The sequence below is a fragment of the Gekko japonicus genome, unplaced genomic scaffold (genome assembly GCF_001447785.1).
Source record: "Gekko japonicus isolate JY-2015 unplaced genomic scaffold, Gekko_japonicus_V1.1 scaffold2827, whole genome shotgun sequence".
In the NCBI taxonomy this organism is placed as follows: domain Eukaryota; kingdom Metazoa; phylum Chordata; class Lepidosauria; order Squamata; family Gekkonidae; genus Gekko; species Gekko japonicus.
Window position 1 is genome coordinate 180183 of NW_015163172.1, and position 18525 is coordinate 198707.

Consider the following 18525-nt stretch of genomic DNA (forward strand, 5'->3'; position numbering starts at 1 on the left):
GCGGCTGACAAACTCCTTCCCCTTCCCCTCCCCACAACAGACAGACACCCAGTGAGGTCGGTGGGGCTGAGAGAGCTCTGGACAGAAACTGCTCTTTTTCAAGGACAGCTCTTATCAGAACTACGGCTTGCCCAAGGTCACACCAGCCAGGCACAAGTGGAGGAGGAGTGGGGGAATCAAACCCGGTTCTCCCAGACCAGAGTCCGCCTGCCCTTAACCCAGGAGACCAGACTGGCTCTCAAGGGGGACAGGAAGCTAAGCAGGGTCAGCCTGGTCAGTACTTGGATGGGAGCAGGGCTTCCCCCCCCCTTTTTTGGGGGGGGGAAAGAGGGGCCGGAACTCTCCAGAGGGGAATGAAGTTCTCAATCTGCACACTGAAAACACACAGGCATTTAAACATTTCAAAAAGAATGTTGTTGAAGAGGTTCCGGGACTCCGTTCCAGCACGTCCCCCCAGGAAAGAAGACCACCGAGGAAGCCCAAGAGGCTGGCAAATCCCCTCTCTGAATGTCACTTGCCTTGAAAGCTTTGCAGATGAGGCCACCGTGAGTTGGTTGCCACTCAGTGGCATGTTATTCATCTTGGAGGAGGATACTCCAGAGTTCCCAGGCCTACCTTCTAGACCAGGGGTGGCCCAACTGTGGCTCCGGAGCCCAACCCCGCCCTTTCCCACGTATTGTGCGGCTCCCGGCAGGGCGGCCGGGGAAGCAAAGGGGAGGCATGCCCCCCCCCGGTCGGCCTTCCCTTCCCCAGCCAGTGTTCCCCTCCCGGGGTAGGTAGGCGTGAGGTGGGGGGGGGAGCAGAGAAAGAAAGCAACTTTAACTTTAAATGTGTTCTCAAAGGCCCCCTCCCAGCCGGCTTGGAGAAGACGTTTGTCTCTTTAAATCCCTTCTCCAAGTCAAGCCAGCCGGCATGAGGGGATTTGGAAGACACGTTTAAAGTTAAAGTTGCTTTATTTCCACCTGCCCCCCCCCCATTTGCTTTCTTTCCACTTTCTTTCTTTCCACCTTTCTCTCTCTCTCCCCTCCTCCACACCTAAAGTTAAACGCGTTCTCCAAGCCCCGCCACATCGGCAGACGGGCTTGGCTTGGAGAAGGCATTTGTCTCTTTAATTTAACATGCACAAGTTGCACACTTTTCATTTAAAATGTGTGCGCTCCCGTCTTGTGGCTCTCAGACATCTGACGTTCATTCTGTGTGGTTCTTACGTTAAGCGAGTCCGGCCACCCCTGTTCTAGACAAAGGAAGCCATCGATCTCCATGGTATACCGAAGTACCCGGGAAGGGACGGAGCAACTCCCCTGCTTTCTGGCAGGAAACGCAAACAGTTACAGGAACAGAGCAATGTAGGGAGAGACCTCTCGGGTCGCTCCCCTCTCTGCTTCTTAAAAGCCTGGGCTCCAAAGCACACACACACACACACCCTTTGGTAACTAAGCAAGTCCGGCACAGGAAGACGATTCCCTCCCCGAAGAAACCTCGCCACTCAACCGCTCAGCCTGCCTGCTAGAATGGCACTGCGCGCTTTTTGGGAGCACAGATGAGCTCCTACACACACACGCACACGCGCACACAAACGCTGCCCTTTACCTGTGAACCAGCTGGAGGTTTTCCTGCTTCAGTCGACTGTGTTGCTCTCCATTCGCGACTGTGTCTTTTTCCAGCTCCGTCACCCTTTTCTCTAGGAAGATCACCTTAAAAAAGGGAGAGCGATTTAAGCACCACGGGGCCTTCCCTCCCAAGCTTCCACTCCGCGGCCAGAATTAAGTATTAACTCGCACGCTTTGGGAACGGAACCAAAACACAAGGAGCTCTACCCAACAACTGCGACCCCTCATTCCCTCCGAACTCCGTGGCCTTTCGCGGGGTATTCTCTCCTGCCCCTCCCTCACTCTCCAGTCGAGGGCCCCTGAGCTCCAGCCCGGATGGTGAAAAGCTGCAAGCCAGCTTATGATTGGCCCCGGAGGGCTTTCAAAGCAGGAGGCGAACAGAGGTGGCTGGCCACTGCCTGCCCTCTGTGTGTGCGGGATCCCTGGACTTCTCTGCCAGACTCCCACCCAAGTACTCGCCGGGGCAGGCTCTGCTGAGCTTCGGAGGCTGGGCTATCCAGCCCGGGGCCTCCAGCTCTCCTAAACACTTAACAACGAGACCGATTCCCCACAAGCACCTGTGCCGCCCTCGCTCTTCTGTCTCCCCCACTGGCACTGGTCAATTTCACACAAGAAATTGTGTCTGGTGTAGAGAGCCAGTTTGGTGTCGTGGTTAGGAGTGCAGGCTCTAATCTGGGAGCACCGGGTTTGATTCCCCACTCCTCCTCCACTTGCAGCTGCTGGATGACCTTGGGCAAGCCATAGTTCTGATAAGAGCTGTCCTTGAAAAAGAGCCGTTTCCGTCAGAGCTCTCTCAGCCCCACCTGCCTCACAGGGTGTCTGTTGTGGGGAGGGGGAGGGGGAGGAGATCGTGAGCCGCTCTGAGACACCTTTGGGTAGTGAAGGGCGGGGTATGAATCCAATCTCTTCTCCTTCTTCTTCTATTTGCTGCGCAGACGCATTCTGACCCACAGCTCCCCCCGCATCTTCTTGATCCTTGTTTTTTGAGATCGAGAAGACGCAGGGGAAATCGGGGAGCCGCGGGTCAAAATGTGGCTGCACAGCGAATAGTGTGAAATTGACCAATGCAAGTGGGGGAAAGTAGAGCGAGGGTGGCACAGCAGCTTGTGGGGAATCGGTGTGAGTCTCTATTCATTGGAATCCTTTTAAGCCAGTGCTTGGGCTTTAAATGTTTGGAGAGCCAGTTTGGTGCAGGGGTTAAGTGTGCAGACTCTAATCTGGGAGAGCCGAGTTTGATTCCCCACTCCTCCTCCACTCGCACCCGGCTGGGTAACCTTGGGCAAGCCGTAGTTCTGACAAGAGCTGTCCTTGAAAAAAGAGCCGTTTCTGTCAGAGCTCTCTCAGCCCCACCTACCTCCCAGGGTGTCTGTGGTGGGAAGGGGAAGAAGAAGAAGAGATTGGATTTATACCCCATGGCCCTTCACTACCCAAAGGTGTCTCTGAGTGGCTTACAAACTCCTTTCCCTTCCCTCCCCACAACAGACACCCTGTGACGTTGGTGGGGCTGAGAGAGCTCTTGACAGAAACGGCTCTTTTTCAAGGACAGCTGTGCCAGAGCTTGGACTGACCCAAGGTCACATCAGCAGGTGCAAGTGGAGGAGGAGTGGGGAATCAAACCCGGTCCTCCCAGATTAGAGTCTGCACACTTAACCACTACACCAGACTGGGAAGGGAAAGGAGTTTGTCAGCCGCTCTGAGACACCTTTGGGTAGTGAAGGGCGGGGTATGAATCCAATCTCTTCTTCTTCAGGCCAATGGCCCCTCCAGTCCAACACTCTGTGTCACACAGTGGCCAAAAACACCAGGTGCCACCAGGAGGTCCAGCAGTGGGGCCAGGACACCAGAAGCCCTCCCACTGTTGACCCCCCCAAGCACCAAGAAGACAGAGCATCACTTGCCCCAGAGCCCCTATCTATACCTTGTGGCTAATAACCACTGATGGGCCTCTGCTCCATATGCTTATCTGATTCCCTTTTGAAGCCGTCCATGCTTGTAGCCGCCACCACTTTAATGGGCTTTCATACTCAGATTGACTCTGTAATCGCGGCAGCAGTAAAATTGACTCTGTGGGTCACATCTTGCTTGACTGTCCCAAGTTTTCAGCTCTAAGAGATGAACTGATCCCCCCCCACCCTTTATGGAATCAGGACTTCATCTCTCCAGAAGCAAAATCATCCTGGCTACTTAGAGACGAAGACAAGAAAACGACCCTGTGCGTGGCAACATTCCTAGCACCGGTTGTCTAATCACGCAACAGCTTTCGCAGTCGCAACCTTTAAATTCTTCCCTGTGGAACGAGGCTTATTGTGGGATGAGGGTTTGCTGTTTATGACTCTGGTTTGCGAAAACAGCAAAGACAAGTAAGCAGATAAATAATCTAACTGGAGATGCTGCTGGAGACCGAACCTGGGGCCCTCTGCATGCCAAGCAGACGCTCTGCCACGGAGCCTCCCTGGCGACACATGCCTACTCCGGCCTCCGCCCACCCTCCCTCCCATCAGTCTCTGGTGGGGCAGGGAGCTCTGGCCTCTCTCTGCACCCCACCCTGGCTGAGAGGCCCACGACGCACCTTGTCGGCGATATCTTCCTCCAGGCACTCCATGCTGCTTTGGAACGACTCCTCCATCACGTTCACAGTGAGGGTGCCCGTCTGGTGCAGGTGCCTACAAAAGACACACACCGCGCCGACCCAAAGCAAGAACACCATTAGAGAGATCATCGCCGGGGGGGGGGGGGGGCCAAAAAAGGGGGGATGCAAAAAAGGCTGGCTATGCAGGGTCAGGTCCCCCAGAATGGCTCATCTCCCTTCCTGCCAGGGATTCCACCGTCACGCAGAAGGGGAAGGCACAACTCAAAAGCTCGGCTTGACCCCAAAGCAAAAAAACACCCCCAAGAGTCGGAGCCTCGATGCAGACCTCTCAGCGGGGCAGACACTCCAAGCCCTGCCTGGAGAGCCACCGCACCAGTCATTTCCCTTTGCTCTTTGGAACGGGGAACGATAAGATGTACTTTCTCTTGCTTAATTTTTTTTTTTAATCTTTGTGGCAGAAAGACAAAGTGTCTTTCAGGTGTTTCAGGGCAATAAATGGCCAGAGGCAGAGAATGGCGCTCATGAAGCGAGCCCCGCCCTCCCTACTCCCAGGAAGCCGTCGGCTCCACGCTCGCGATTGCAACGCTTGCGGCCTCATGTGTCTGTTGTGGTCCAAGGGGCGTTCAGGCCGGACGTTTTTATCAGCTGTTCAACGGCGATATGCCTTATCAGAGGGAGAGGTGTTCGGTGTTCCGCCAAAGGACGCGAGCGGGATTGAAGCCATTAAAAGGGGAGAGGGAGACACTCTTCTGTATTAACAAATGTCAGCAGCGGCAGGGCAGAGAGGAAACTAAACATGACAGAGGGCCTGGCGTTGCTGGCCCCTTGAGGGAAGGGCACGTGGAGGGCCGACGGTGGGAGTCCCCAGCAGTGGGACCAGCAGCTGGCTCAAGAATCCTGCTGAGTGCACTGAAGACGGGGGCCCGGCATCAGGCTTGGGGAAGGGACCCTTGGGCAGGAAGCCCTTCTCCACCACCGCTGAAGCCGCCCACTCCCTCAGCGGGCCAGCGGCCACGCAGAGTGACCGACCTCACCCCTGGAGAAAGGAGAGGCGGGCAAGCTAGGAACACCGGCCGATGCCGCCTGCTGCCACTCCTCCGCAGTGATTAAGCGCCAAAGGGTGGCGAGGAACCGTCCCAAAGGGCCGTGGGGCCTCACCCAATGCTCCCTCTTAGCCCAGTGCTCCCTCTGGCCCTACCCTATGGGCGAGAGGATTCCAAAGCCCCGCCCCATGGGAGGGAATGGTTCATCCAGAGGCCTCGCCGGGTTGCACAGAGCCCCAGGGTTGCCAACCTCCAGTTAGCACCTGGGCACTGGCCCTACCGTATCGGCGAGAGGATTCCAAAGCCCAGCCCCAGCCCCATGGGAGGGAATGGTCCACCCAGAGGCCTCGCCGGGTTGGACAGAGCCCCAGGGTTGCCAACCCCCAGTTAGCACCTGGAGATAACCACTGGTCTCCAGGCAAAGGCGATCAGTTCGCTGGGAGCAAGAGGCCGTTTTTGGAAGCTGGACTCTTGGGCATTATACCCCACTCAAGCCCCTCCCTGGACCCCGCCCTTGGAAGGCCACGCCCCCAAAACCTCCCACTCAGTGCTGCCAACCCTACCTACATCCTATCACAGGCCGCCAGGGCATCGGTTTAAGGTCTAAGACTCCGCCAGAGGCAGGGGGGGTCTCACGGGAGAACGAGTCAGCAGGGGTCTGACCAGGGAAGTGCAATTGGACCCGTTCCCCAGGGAAACCATGGCTGCATGCAAGGGCCAGCGACCCGACCTTCTTTGCCACACACCCCGGTTCCGCACCCTTCTGTGCAGGGGGATGCAGAAGCCCCAACGCCACAGTGGCCATCTGGGAGAGTCTGCAGCGGAACGGGGGATCCAGCCAAGACGGCCGCTCTCTCTCTCTATGTGAGCCTGCAGTCTGAATGCCAGACAGGTATGGTGATCGCTGCACATAAGGAGGGAGTCCCTGGGGAATCTCTGAGATTGTAACCGAACACACAAGAACAGCCAGTCTGGAAGGCCTATTACGGATCGGTGCTTCACACGGCGTCACTAGCTGGTCCAAACCTCCGAATGCAAGGCGGGCTCTGAGTCGGACCACAACGAAACGGAACCCAGAGGGTCTTGGCGAGAGACTCCTCCCCATCCCCGCTGGGACCAGAGCAAAAGGTGCCAAAGGAAGCCACCCACGGGGGGGATAACCGTCAAGAGAGAGGATTTCAGTGCCCGGCTTCTGGAGGTGCCATCCTCGAGCCCTGCCCGCGAGGTGGAGAAGGGCACCAGTGCCGGGAAGACAGACTGTGGAGAACCAAAGGAAAGGAAGTGCGGGGAATGAAGCCGCATCAGCGTACCTTGCTACCTTCTTGCTCGAGAGTCTCTTATTGGGACTGTGGAATGAACAACAGGAAAACGAAGTCAGGAAAACTGACACCAGAGAGCCACAGGGAAACAGGAAGCCGGCAGAGACAGAGCAGCGGGGGCACATCCTTTACAAGTCACAGCACAGCACAAAACGCAGCACACCCCGGGGGGGGGCATGCACCCACAGTGCCTCCTCCCCAGTCCAGACCCAGAGTCAGTGTTTTGCACCCCGCTGGAAGACAGTTGCACATCGGCCCCACTGGGGTCGCCAGCCATGCCCTCGGAAGTCACCCGCCCCCGCCCCAAGGGTGCTCCTCTCTCCACGGGCCAGCTCCAGCCCTGATAACAGAGCCTCAAGCTAAACATTAGAACCGAGCCTGCCGGGACAGTGGCCCGCTTACCGCCAGAAGGGAGCCCCCACCGGATTCATACCCACTAGGCAGCTTGCGCCTTGTGACGAGAGCAATAGTGTGCGGTCCAGCTAAGGGCCAGCGGGACATGACTCGAACGTGCCACAGAAATCGATCTTATTTATTTCATTTGTACCCCGCCTTTCTCCCCCAAAGCGGCTCCCGTCACTCTACGCTCCTCCCTCTTATCCTCAGAAGAATCACGACTGAGTGACTGGCCCGAGGTCATCCACCAAGCTTCCATGGAACAAGTGGGGATTCAAACCCGGGTCTCCTGGATGCTAATGGGTGGAAACTACAAGGGAGTCCCTTCGCTGGAGGAGGCTGGACGACCATCTTTCGGGTATGTTGTAGATATGTAGGGCTATCTTTCAAGCTATGCTCCTGCAGAGTGCAGGGGGCTGGACTAGATGACCTCCAAGGTCCCTTCCAACTCTCACATTCTATGATTCTAAGTGTGGGTTTCTTCTGAGGGCGGCCATTTCATCCCAGGCAAGCAGCGCCGCCTGAGCCCTCCCCTCACTGGTGGCCAGCCAAGGGCAGCACCCGCCTGCCTCTCCGACACGCATTCCCAGCAGCACCGCGGCCATCCAGCATCCCTCCGGCCAGTGACAGAGGCAGCAGCTGCTCCTCTGACGAGGTGCCCGGCATGCAGGAGGCACGTTGGCCCGCTCATCCATCGAGGGCATCCCCCGCGGGAGAGTGAGGCACCTCCTCGGCCATTGGGGCTCAGCTGGTCCTCCGCCGGAGAACAGCTGCATCCACGTGGGGCTCGGGGAGATCTGCCGACCTGCCATTGCAGCGTCAAGCAGCGGAAGCCGCTACTTGAAAGGGAGGAGCTGGAAGAGGGTGACGGGAATGGGGAAGAGGTGGGCCTGCCGGAACCCCCATCCCGATTCCAAGAGCAGGAGGGCTGAAAGAAGGCCTTGAGGGAAACCCAAAGGCAACAATCAGTCTCCTTTGTCTGTACCCCACGTTTCTCCCCAATGGGGTCCCATCGTTCTCCTATCCTCACAACATGCCCAAAGCCACTCAGCAATCTTCAGGGCGGAGCAGGGATTCGAACCTGGGTCTCCCAGATCCCGTCCCCGCACTCTAACCACTAGACCGCAATGCTTCCTGATTGCTTCACTACCCCTTAGCTTTATCCTCTTCCCCCTTCAGGGCAGTTCATCTGCTCTTTCGATGCTCCCTTTGGGTGTGATGGTGAGGAACAAGCAACCGTTTTGCTGTCTGCCGAGCCAGCCAGTCAGCCGGGCAAGCCTGGGACCCACAGCTGCTCCTGTACGGCCCCTCTCATGATCCTGGGCCTATAGCGGTGCGGCCTACAGGCCCTGGGGAGGCCTAGTGGCTCCAGGGAAGCCTGGATTAGAGTGACGGCAGGGCCTGCCTTTCCCAGGTCACCCTCCGGGCCCTGTGATCGGCTAACAGGGGCCTCCCGCAGATGTTACGCTTACTCTGTATGTTGTGATAAGTGCGCTAAACTAAATAATAACAGTACCAAGGCTCCCTTCTAAGCTGCGAAGTCTTGTGAGCAAAAATTCTACTTTGTGAGCCACTGGCATTAAAGTTGTGAGCGAGCCATTTGGCTATACTGCATAAATTAGTTTGCTCTGGAGCCCCTCCTCCCTGAGCTAAGTCAAAAATGTATGAGCTGGAGGCTAAAAAACTGTGAGCTAGCTCACACTAACTCAGCTTAGAGGGAACACTGAACAGTACTGCAAAAATCAGAAAATATGTGCTGTTTAAATAAGTTAAAGTGATATGCTTTTTTTACAAGGTTGGAATACAAAAATGCAGTCAGTTTCAAATAAGCAGAAGTGGTTTTTAACGAAGCAATCGATGTTAACGACGTGCTCCGGAATGTCCTGTGTCGTTTCGACGTTCCTTCTTCTGAACAAGATTCTATAGATAATTTCCAGTGTTTTGTCTCATCTACAAGAGTAGAAATGAAGCCTGATGCTCACACATTTTTTCTTCATAGGTCAATAACAAAACACAATTACTAGTAGAAAATTCATTTTGTGCTTTGTGCTTTGTGCTTTGTTATTGACCTATGAAGAAAAAATATGTGACCATCACGCTTCATTTCTACTCTTATATTTTTATTTTATTTATTTATTTATGTATTTATTATTAACATTTTTACCCTGACCTCCCCGCGAATGGGCTCAGGGCGGCTTACACGGGGGCACAAGCCCATACGTGAGACAAAACACTGGAAATTATCTATAGAATCTTGTTCGGAAGAAGGAACGTCGAAACGACACAGGACATTCCGGAGCACGTCATTAACAATATTTGCTTCGTTAAAAACCAATTTTCTGATTTCTGCAGTACTGTTATTATTTAGTGTAGTGCACTTATCACAGTAATAATCCTTGCATAGTGTAATATCCATACACTGTGTACCATACTCTGTTTGCTTTACTCTGTATGTTGGTCTTAAGACCGTAATAATAATAAACTAAACTAACAGGGGATTTTGGAGGGGAAACTCACACCAGCAGAGGAACACAGGGTGGTGCCTGGGAAGAAGGGAGAAAAGGTCTTGCCCAAAGTGGACTTTCTTATCTTGCCGGCTGACCTACCTTTACTGTGCTCATTTCCCCTACACATGACTGAATCACGGTTGTCGTTAAATCTCTTCAATAGAAATGGCTTGTTACTCTGCCTGGGTCCTCCTCACGCCTCATTCGGTCACTTATAAGGGGAAACCTCCTGGAAAGGGAGTGTACAAAGGGGTCGGGTGGGCGCTCCGGGCCCTTCCGAGGAGACCACCCAGGCCAGAGTGGTGGCAGCCATCGGAGCACCTTTCTAGCCGCTGCCCGCGACAGACCCCCCTCCTTCCCTAAGTCTTTAATCCTCCTAGAGAATCTCAGCTCTTGGGCCTGTCCTTCAGGGAAGTGAGAGCTACCAGGAGCGGGGCCTTCTCAGTGACAGCCCCAGAGTAGGATAATAGACTTCCCTGAAAAAAATCCATATTCTCGGGTCTCCTCTTGCAAACAGACGGAAGGCTTTTCTCAATCCTGTCGGGCAACTGGGATTCTTACTGGCGCACTTATTTGTTTTGTTAGTTGGTTCTTTGAGGTTTTTAAGTTGTTGTCAATGTTGTCAACATTCTCTTGTTGAAAGGACAGTCGGTAAGTGTTGTTATTAAAGACACTATGAGCCACTTCCCCCGCCTCAAGACTCGGCTTCCGGACCTCCCCACCCCAAGATTGCCTCCTGCTGCCACCCGACACTCCCCGACTCCTTCCTCAGCCCCATCCCATGAACCTGACACGGATCACCCAGCAGAGGGGAAAGCGAGGGACAGACACACAGATCATGCAGAGAGAGGGTTTGTCAGACAGCAAGCGAGGAAGGACAGGAGAAAAGACTCCCACCGGAGACAGTCGGATTTAAAGCCACTCTTGCGAGAACAGCCGAATTCACCAGCTTCTCAAAGGGCTTCAGCCAGAAATCACTGAGCGCACCGACAGAGCATCAGAGCGACTCGTTTAGGGCCGCCTAGTGATTTTTCACAACAGAAGTGAGCCTTGAGCCACAGCTCAGTCCTTTGCCTCTAGACACAAATGCCTTCCTTTTATACGCAGGCCAGACCCGTTTCCATTTTAGACCAATAAATCACACCAGCCCGCCTGGCAAAATGGTGAGAGTCCTTCCTCCCTTTGAACGCACCCGTCATGCACTTCGGTTTTTACTATTATTCTTTTGTAAATAAAGAGGGAAACGGCCATGCACGGACCCAGTTACCTATTCATTTCAAGATCATTTAGGCGAGCTGAAAGATCCTCAAGGCGATTGATCTGTTTGTGGCACTGGCTACAGTAAAACTCAAACGCCTCGTCAGTGAGGATGCTGTGCAGTTGGGTGGTGAGCGGGTGGGCGCTGGAGAGGGCAGAAGTGGCATTCGTTTAGTGCTCACGGGACACACACGGACGCACACACACACAGGGTGGCAACTCCGGCCCACGTGTGGCTTCCAGAAGCGATGTCTCTCCAGACTCTCAAACGAGCCAGTTTTTACTGGGGTTGGTTTTGCCCCAGGCAAGGGTTTTTTGGAAATAAAAGGCCAGGGGTCCAGGTCAGGACCATGCCAGGAGGCACCAGACACACTTAAGACGCAAGCCACCCGTGGACTGCCGGCACCACTGAGTCCCAGTAAGGCCAAGGGACAACTCACGACGCGTCCATCTAGGGACCCAGAGCTGGTCTCCCTCGCCAGGTGAGGCGATCTCCGTTTCAGGTGGGGCTTCAGAGAAACAAATTGGGGTGGGGGAAGCGACGTTTCCCGATCCACAGATCTACGTCCTTATCGGCAGAGTCCATGTTTAGGCATTTTCTGCACAGGTATCAAGTTCGTGCTCAGAAAGGGCTGGGCTCCGGGATATGCACACAACCCCCAGACGGGTGTCAATTCTGCCCCAGGAAGACTAACTCCCAATTTTGGGAGCCAGTTTGATATAGTGGTTAAGAGTACAGACTCTAATCTGGGAGAACCGGGTTTGCCCCACTCCTCCACATGCGGCTGCTGGGGTGACCCTGGGTCAGTCACAAGTTCCCTCAGAGCTGTTCTCTCAGGAGCAGTTCTCAAGAGGGCTCTCTGAGCCCCACCCACCTTACAGGGTGCCTGTCGTGGGGAGGGGAAGGGAAAGGAGTTTGTCAGCCGCTCTGGGACTCCTTCGGGTAGTGAAGGGCCATGGGGGATAAATCCAGTCTCTTCTTCTTCTTCCAGATCAAAGTGACAGAATGAGCTGCATTTTGGAGTATCCCTTGCTAGGTATGCTGGTGCGACCTTGGGTCAGTCACAAGTTGTCTCAAGGGCAGTTCTCGAAAGAGCTCTCTCAGCCCCACCCACCTCACAGAGTGCCTGTCTGTTGTGGGGAGGGGAAGGGGAAGGCGTTTGTAAGCCGCTCTGAGACACCTTTGGGTAGTGAAGGGCGGGGTACAGATCCAATCTCTTCTTCTTCTTCTTCTTCTTCTTGAAAGAGAGGTGTTTCTGTCAAGAGCCCTCTCAGCCCCACCGACCTCACACGGTGTCTGTTGTGGGGAGGGGAGGGGAAAGGAGTTTGTCAGCCGCTCTGAGATTCCCTTGGGTAGTGAAGGGCCATGGGGTAGAAATCCAATCTCTTCTTCTTCTTCTTCTTTTTCTTCAGTGGCACCCCACCAGCCCAGATATGAAGGAAGTAAGAAAGTTTCATGGAATGCAAGGGGAAGTGGGAAGAAGAGCTAGTATTTCGGCATTTGCATGCTTCTTGGGAGCCTGGTTAGAAGCTTCTTTTAACCAACAGCTAAAACAAAGATGGGCTGTAAGAATAGCTGAGAGACTGGATGCGATGGGTTTAGGGGAGCATCCCTCAACCACACCGATTTCCGGGTTGTCCTATTACTAAGGATTTGATGCATGTTGGACTTTAGGGTTAAGCTTGGGGACTTTAATACGATCTGGCCTTTGGGGTTATTTATACCGGAAAAGAGAATGCAACTGTTTTGAAAAACTAACCTATTTCAATTTCAATCTGTTGTTAACCTCAGCCGTTTGCAGGATGAAGAAGAAAAGGTCTGGGTTTCCAACTCCAGAGACGTGTACGCAATGCTCCCTTTCCTTGAAGGCGCCGCTTCATTAAGCGACTCCCTTTTTGAGCCGCCTGCCATTTCTACAGGCCACAGAAGCTACAGTAAGTTCTGTTTTCCTTGGATGACTCAGGGGCAGACGCCGCTCTTGGGAAATCCTTCCTCTGGCAGGGTGCAGTGGGAAAATCCCAAGGGGGCAGAGACGGACCGGTGAGGCGGGTGGAGTCGTGGACCCCACCACTTTCGGGCAGCCCCAGCCAGAAACCTTCCCCTTCTGAGCACACGCGCTCGTTCTTTAAGATGGGCGCAGTCGGGTCGTGATTTTTCTCTCTAAGGAGCCAGACTTTGTGTGAATCACTGCTTCAGGTGGGGCAGGATCTTCCGCCAGCTCCCAAACTGGGCCCTGCAAAGCTCTGACCTTCATTCTTCCTTTACCACCTGCCGTTGCTTCAACAACAACAGAGGCAACAGAGGCGCAAGCGACCGTTTTGAAGGGAGAAAACAAAGCCAGAAGTCAGTCAAGCAGGCTGTGCTGGAAACCCTCCCAGAATCACTGGAAAGTGGAAGCCGGGCAAGAGAACAGCCCCGGGCCTGACCGCCCATCTATCGCATCTTGCTCTAATCCCACCCCTTCCTCTCCAAGGAACTCGAAGAGCCAGTCTGGTGTAGTGGATAAGTGCAGGCGGACTCTAATCTGGGAGCACCAGGTTTGATTCCCCACTCCTCCTCCACTTGCACCTGCCTGGATGACCTTGGGCAAGCCACAGTTCTGATAAGAGCTGTCCTTGAAAGAGAGCAGTTTCTGTCAAGAGCTCTCTCAGCCCCACCCACCTCACAGGGTGTCTGTTGTGGGGAGGGGAAGGGAAAGGAGTTTGTAAGCCGCTCTGAGACTCCTTTGAGAGCCAGTTTGGTGTAGTGGTTGAGTGTGCGGACTCTAATCTGGGAGAGCCGGGTTTGATTCCCCACTCCTCCGCTTGCACCTGACTGGATGGCCTTGGGCAAGCCGTAGTTCTGATAAGAGCTGTCCTTGAAAGGCAGCAGTTTCTGTCAAGAGCTCTCTCAGCCCCGCCTACCTCCCAGGGGGTGTCTGTTGTGGGGAGGGGGAGGGAAAGGAGTTTGTCAGCCGCTCTGGGACTCCTTCGGGTAGTGAAGGGCGGGATATAAACCCAATCTCTTCTTCTTCTTCTTCTCCCATCTTCGATTTTGGCTTCAACTACCACCCTTGCAAGGTAGGCAAGGCTGTGACACAGCGACTGGCCCAGAGTCACCCAGCAACGCTCATGGCAGTGTAAGGAACGGAGCCCAGCTCTCCCAAGCCCTAGCCCATCATTCTCACTAGTATGCCATGCCAGGACTCAGGACATGATTCTCTTTGTGGAGCAAAGGCCCTGTTGAGTAACACAGAAGAGTCCAGCTCTGCTTCCTCACTTCAGAAGCCCTTTCTCGGGCACGCTGGTCCTGGCAGTGAGACCCTCCTGAGGAAGGTGTGCCTGGCCCCGTCTTCCAGTATTTAGGAAGCAGCTGAAGGCGGTTTTGTTTCGGACTGCAGTCGGTTACGTTTGCCGGCAGTCCCGAGCAGTGATTTCACATGTGGGTTTTCATGTTTCCAATGCATTTCATTCTGTGTTTTAGCCATGTCTGTAATCTGCCTCGAACTCCGTAAGGAAGAATGGCGGCTAATAATTGCTTTAAGGAAGTACGCAGGCGTTACGCAGGCATTTTAGTGGAAGAAACTTCTGGAAGCCACAAGGTTGCATCGGAGAGAGGTTAACGAGTGACAACGGTGACCGGAGGGTTAATACACAGCACACACACGCACACAGAGGCGCGCGCCAACAGAGACAAGGTTAAAACTTCAAATACCAGGAAACACGATGGCTGCACCAGTGAGCAGAGAGGATGAAGGAGAGCAAGGTGCAGAACAGGAAATTTTATTTAATTTTTGTGGATCCCCAACATGTTTCGCAGTAAGTGTTGTCAGGGGCTCTTTTCCGGAAGTTTTCCAGTTCCCGCCTTGAACAGTAAAGGTGGGAACGGGAAAACGTCTGAAAACGATCCCCCTGACGAAGCTTCCTGCGAAACGTGTGGGAATGCACAAGGGTTGTTCTACACCTTGCTCTCCATTGTCCTCTCTCCTCTCCAAAACTTCAAAAATACCTGGAAAGGAAACAGTCCGTTAAGCGGCAAACGCAGCACTGTTTGTGGAGCGCCCACTGAGAACCACAGACGGGAGTGACGAGGCAGTTTCAAGCGACAGGACGCTGGAATCTTTGGTTTGGCACGGCACCAACAGAAGTTCTACAACTAACTACCGGGCTTCACACGAAGCCCGCCTAAAAACTGCAAGCTAAGCTCCCGTAAAAGTTGGGGAAGGGGGGGGGAGGACAGGAGAGGATTTCCTTTTCCTCTGGAGCTTAACTTTTTTTTTAGAACAGTTCTCTTTCCACTTATGGGGTCCAACGCCAGCGGCAGCTGTTGCCAGCCCTTCCCAAAAGGCCAGTGCTGGAGCCAGAAGCGGAGGAGAAGACCCGGAATTTGTCCTTCGGGAGCCGACACATGTACAGAACACACGGTGCTCATGCTCCAGACATTCCCGATACTAAAAACAACACACGATGGGTCAATGGGACGGGACCGCCGGTTCTGGCCCACGAGACGGAGGGTAGCCCTTAAAGAGGACCACGGCTTCCCGTACTGTAACCGCTCCCACAGCTTTTGCAACATCTGTTCTAGGGCGCGAGGCTCTAATTCTACTGCTCCTCGCCTCCTGGCCAGGCCAGCAAAGTGTTCCTCTCCCTGGCAGGGCCACAAGTAAGGGGGAAGGGCTCTTGTCTGCCCAAGGGGGAGACCCCCCACAAGGGGAGCCGACCGCTCATCTAAAGCAGCAGCGGTAAGAACACATCTGTTTCGTGGAGCCCCTCGCCTTGGGGGAGCGTGGAAAGCAGAATCAAGTTGGAGCTGGGCTATAGGGATCCCTGGCGGGCGGGGTTTTCAAGGCGAGCAGAGGCGGTTTGCCATGGCCTGTCTCTGCGTAGCAATGCTGGTCTTCCATGGCGGTCTCCCGTCCAAATAATAACCACGTTACCACCACCACCACTTAAAACAGGTCTGCAAGGGAGGTCGTAGCCCGCACATGAAGACTATGCCAATTTTTCCCTACGATCGTCTTTTCTTATACAATCGATTCTGGTCACTTCAGGGCCACGTGCATTTAATCACATGCTCTGAGAGTCCCCTGGCGGTGGGCAAGACCCTCCCCCTCCACTGTGCCTTATTCTTGGTGTGGACCAACATCCCAGCAGTTTCTGTGGTGAACTGTATGTCTGCTCCCTTCCTAAGGGCAGCCAATGTATAATCTCCCCAACGCGCTTTACTAAAGGGGCTTGGAGAATCTCAAAACGCGGAGTGGACACAGCTAGCATAGATCCCAGCTCCGTATTTCTAGCAAGCGGCACTCGAAGGCCATCTCAGCTTCCCTGCCCTTCAGTTAGGGGTGCATCAAAAACCTGCACACGCCATTTTTTTTAAAGCCCATGTGACCATTGTGACAAGTTCACAGATGGGAACCTGTCAGCGGCGATGCCCATCCGCAGCAAGAGACCTGTGCCCAAGGCTCACAAATGTCACCTGTGTAGATGCAGCATTGCATGCCAAACAGCCCTTATGGGGCAATTCCGTCAGAAAGGGGGTCGACAGTGCACTACTCCACGGGAGCAGGGGACAACCACAGGCCGGGGACACCTGGCGCCACGCACGGGCACAAAAGGCCTCCGATGCATCCCTGCCTGAAATCTCCCTTCTTAAAAAGAAATCAAAGGGAAGTGGGCAACCCCACTCCAAGCCGAACCCTTCCCAAGTCGGTGGAGGCCCAAACCAAGCGGCATGGCAGCGAAGCGTCCCCACAGGGCAGGGAGCGAGCTTTGCTTTCTGAGGGGTGCTGGAACTGCAGGCTACGTTGTGGCCTTTGCCAAAAGCCCTCTCAGGGGCAGGGAGATCAGCATGGGCCTAGAGACCCCTTTTCTCTGCCAGAGACTCTTTCCTCGACCACCCCCCCTTATCCGTCCGTTCTCTTCCACGGGCTGCACAAAGAGGGGGTGCGGGGAGTGAGCGGGCCACGTACCTCCGTGGTTCTGGGGGATCAGACTGACCAGCAAGCCAGCTGGAGACCCTGCAGAGCCCTCTGTTGGCAGAGGACAGGGATGCTTCACCAGGGCCTGGCGGGTCAAGCCTGGGCTGCAAGACTGCCACCATGATCATTTAAGGTCATTTCAGAAACACCAGAGAACCTTTCCCTCTTTCTTTTCTTTTGTATTTGTGTGTGTGTGTGTGTCTGCACCTGGAAGTTGTGTCTACCTCTGGTGACTGACCCGTACAGGGAGGCTGGAGGATATTCAGAGAAGCGGCTGAACGAAGCCTGCCCCCGCCTCCCGCCTCTGGTATTCCAAGGAGGTCTCCCATCCAAGGACTTGCCAAAGTCGGCCCTGCTGAGCTTCCGAGACCTGACGGGAGCGGGCTTTGCCTGGGGGCTATCCAGGTCCCTCTTTCTCGACCCATGAGATGAGAGCAGGAGAGAGGTGGGGTGGAGAAGACGCCAGGCTGCAACGGCCTCCGTGAAAAGACGGGCTCAGGCCCTGCGTTGTATCCTGCAGCCAGGCTAATGCCCAACACCGAACTGAGGCAGGGCAGGGATTTGGCTCCAGCAGAACCGGGCCACATTTCCGCTTGCACGCCACAGCCACACGACCCAGACCACGGTTCAGCCGTCAGAAAGCTGCCGAGAGGGTGTTGGGAAGCGTCTGCGTGCCAAGAGCACAGCAAGTCGCAGTCTGGAGCAATCCTGTGACTCCTCGTGGGTCCTGCTCTAGGCCGGTCTTGGGGAAATCGGCCCTGAGACTTTTTGGGGGGTGATCTGGGGGGGTCGCTGCTCAGTTTGGGGGAACCAGGAAGAAATCTCACCTAGGCAGAGTCTCTGCACAGAACTTCTGCTGTCTCTCTCTGGCAGAGAACCTACCAGCTCCCCTCCACTTGACGCTCCAGTCCAGTTCCTCTAGGAGAGGAGGCTTTGAGAATTCCTTGAAACCCTTCACTGAACATGGAAACACCGTCCCTTCCTCCAGTTACTGTGCTGGCAAGGCGGCAGAAGCCACAAGCCCCACACAGGTACAACCCAGGCTCAAGGCCCGAGACAGGAAAAGGAGCCGCTGCAGACTGGCTGTTACCTGGGAGAAAGGAAGGACGAGCTGGCGTAGCTGCTTTCTCCGTTGCACAAACTGTCCGAGAAGAGGTCCGCCTCGTTCCCTTCCCCGTAATCCTCAAACTGCTCCTCCCCGCTAATTACGGTGACGATGGAATGACTGTTGATGTCCGTGCTCAAGGGGAGGTCGCGGGGATGAGATCTGTCCAAGGAAAAGAAGAGTCAGGTCAAGGAAGAGCCGAAAGCAGACCACTGCCACCAGCAGGTGCGCCGTACCCAAGCGTGACGGCCACTTCCCCGTGGAGAACACAGCCCCTCTCAGGCCGCGGCCAGGACTTGTGGGGGGACATGGGACAGTGGAGAGGAGGAGGCCAAGAGACCCAAAGTCCAAGGCACACATTAGGCTTCCTTTCCTTCAGATGTCTGTACGCTGCCTGTGCTATCTTCTTGGATGGCTTCCCTCATCCAAAGAGGTCTTTGAGGTCTGCCTCACATGCTGCAAGATCTGGGCATTTCACCAGCATCTCCTTAGAGAGCCAGTTTGGTGTCGTGGTTAGGAGCGCGGACTCTAATCTGGGAGAACCGCGTTTGATTCCCCACTCCTCCACATGCAGCTGCTGCTGTGACCTTGGGTCAGTCACAAGTTCTTTCTCAGAGCTGTTCTCTCAAGGGCAGTCCTCGAGAGAGCTCTCTCAGCCCCACCTCCCTCACAGGGTGTCTGTTGGGGGAAGGGAAAGGGAAAAGAGATTGTAAGCTGCTTTAAGACTCCTTCGGGTAG

General features: G+C 54.7%; 1 protein-coding gene across 1 annotated transcript in view; it reads right to left on the reverse strand.

Annotated features, from left to right (window-relative positions):
* Positions 1–18525, reverse strand: part of LOC107106884 (rab11 family-interacting protein 3-like) — a 39914-nt gene that overhangs the window by 15018 nt on the left and 6371 nt on the right. Inside the window, 4 exon segments of the mRNA XM_015407098.1 lie at positions 1591–1694; positions 4180–4273; positions 6554–6589; positions 10733–10867. Coding sequence (XP_015262584.1) covers positions 1591–1694; positions 4180–4273; positions 6554–6589; positions 10733–10867 — 369 coding nt within the window.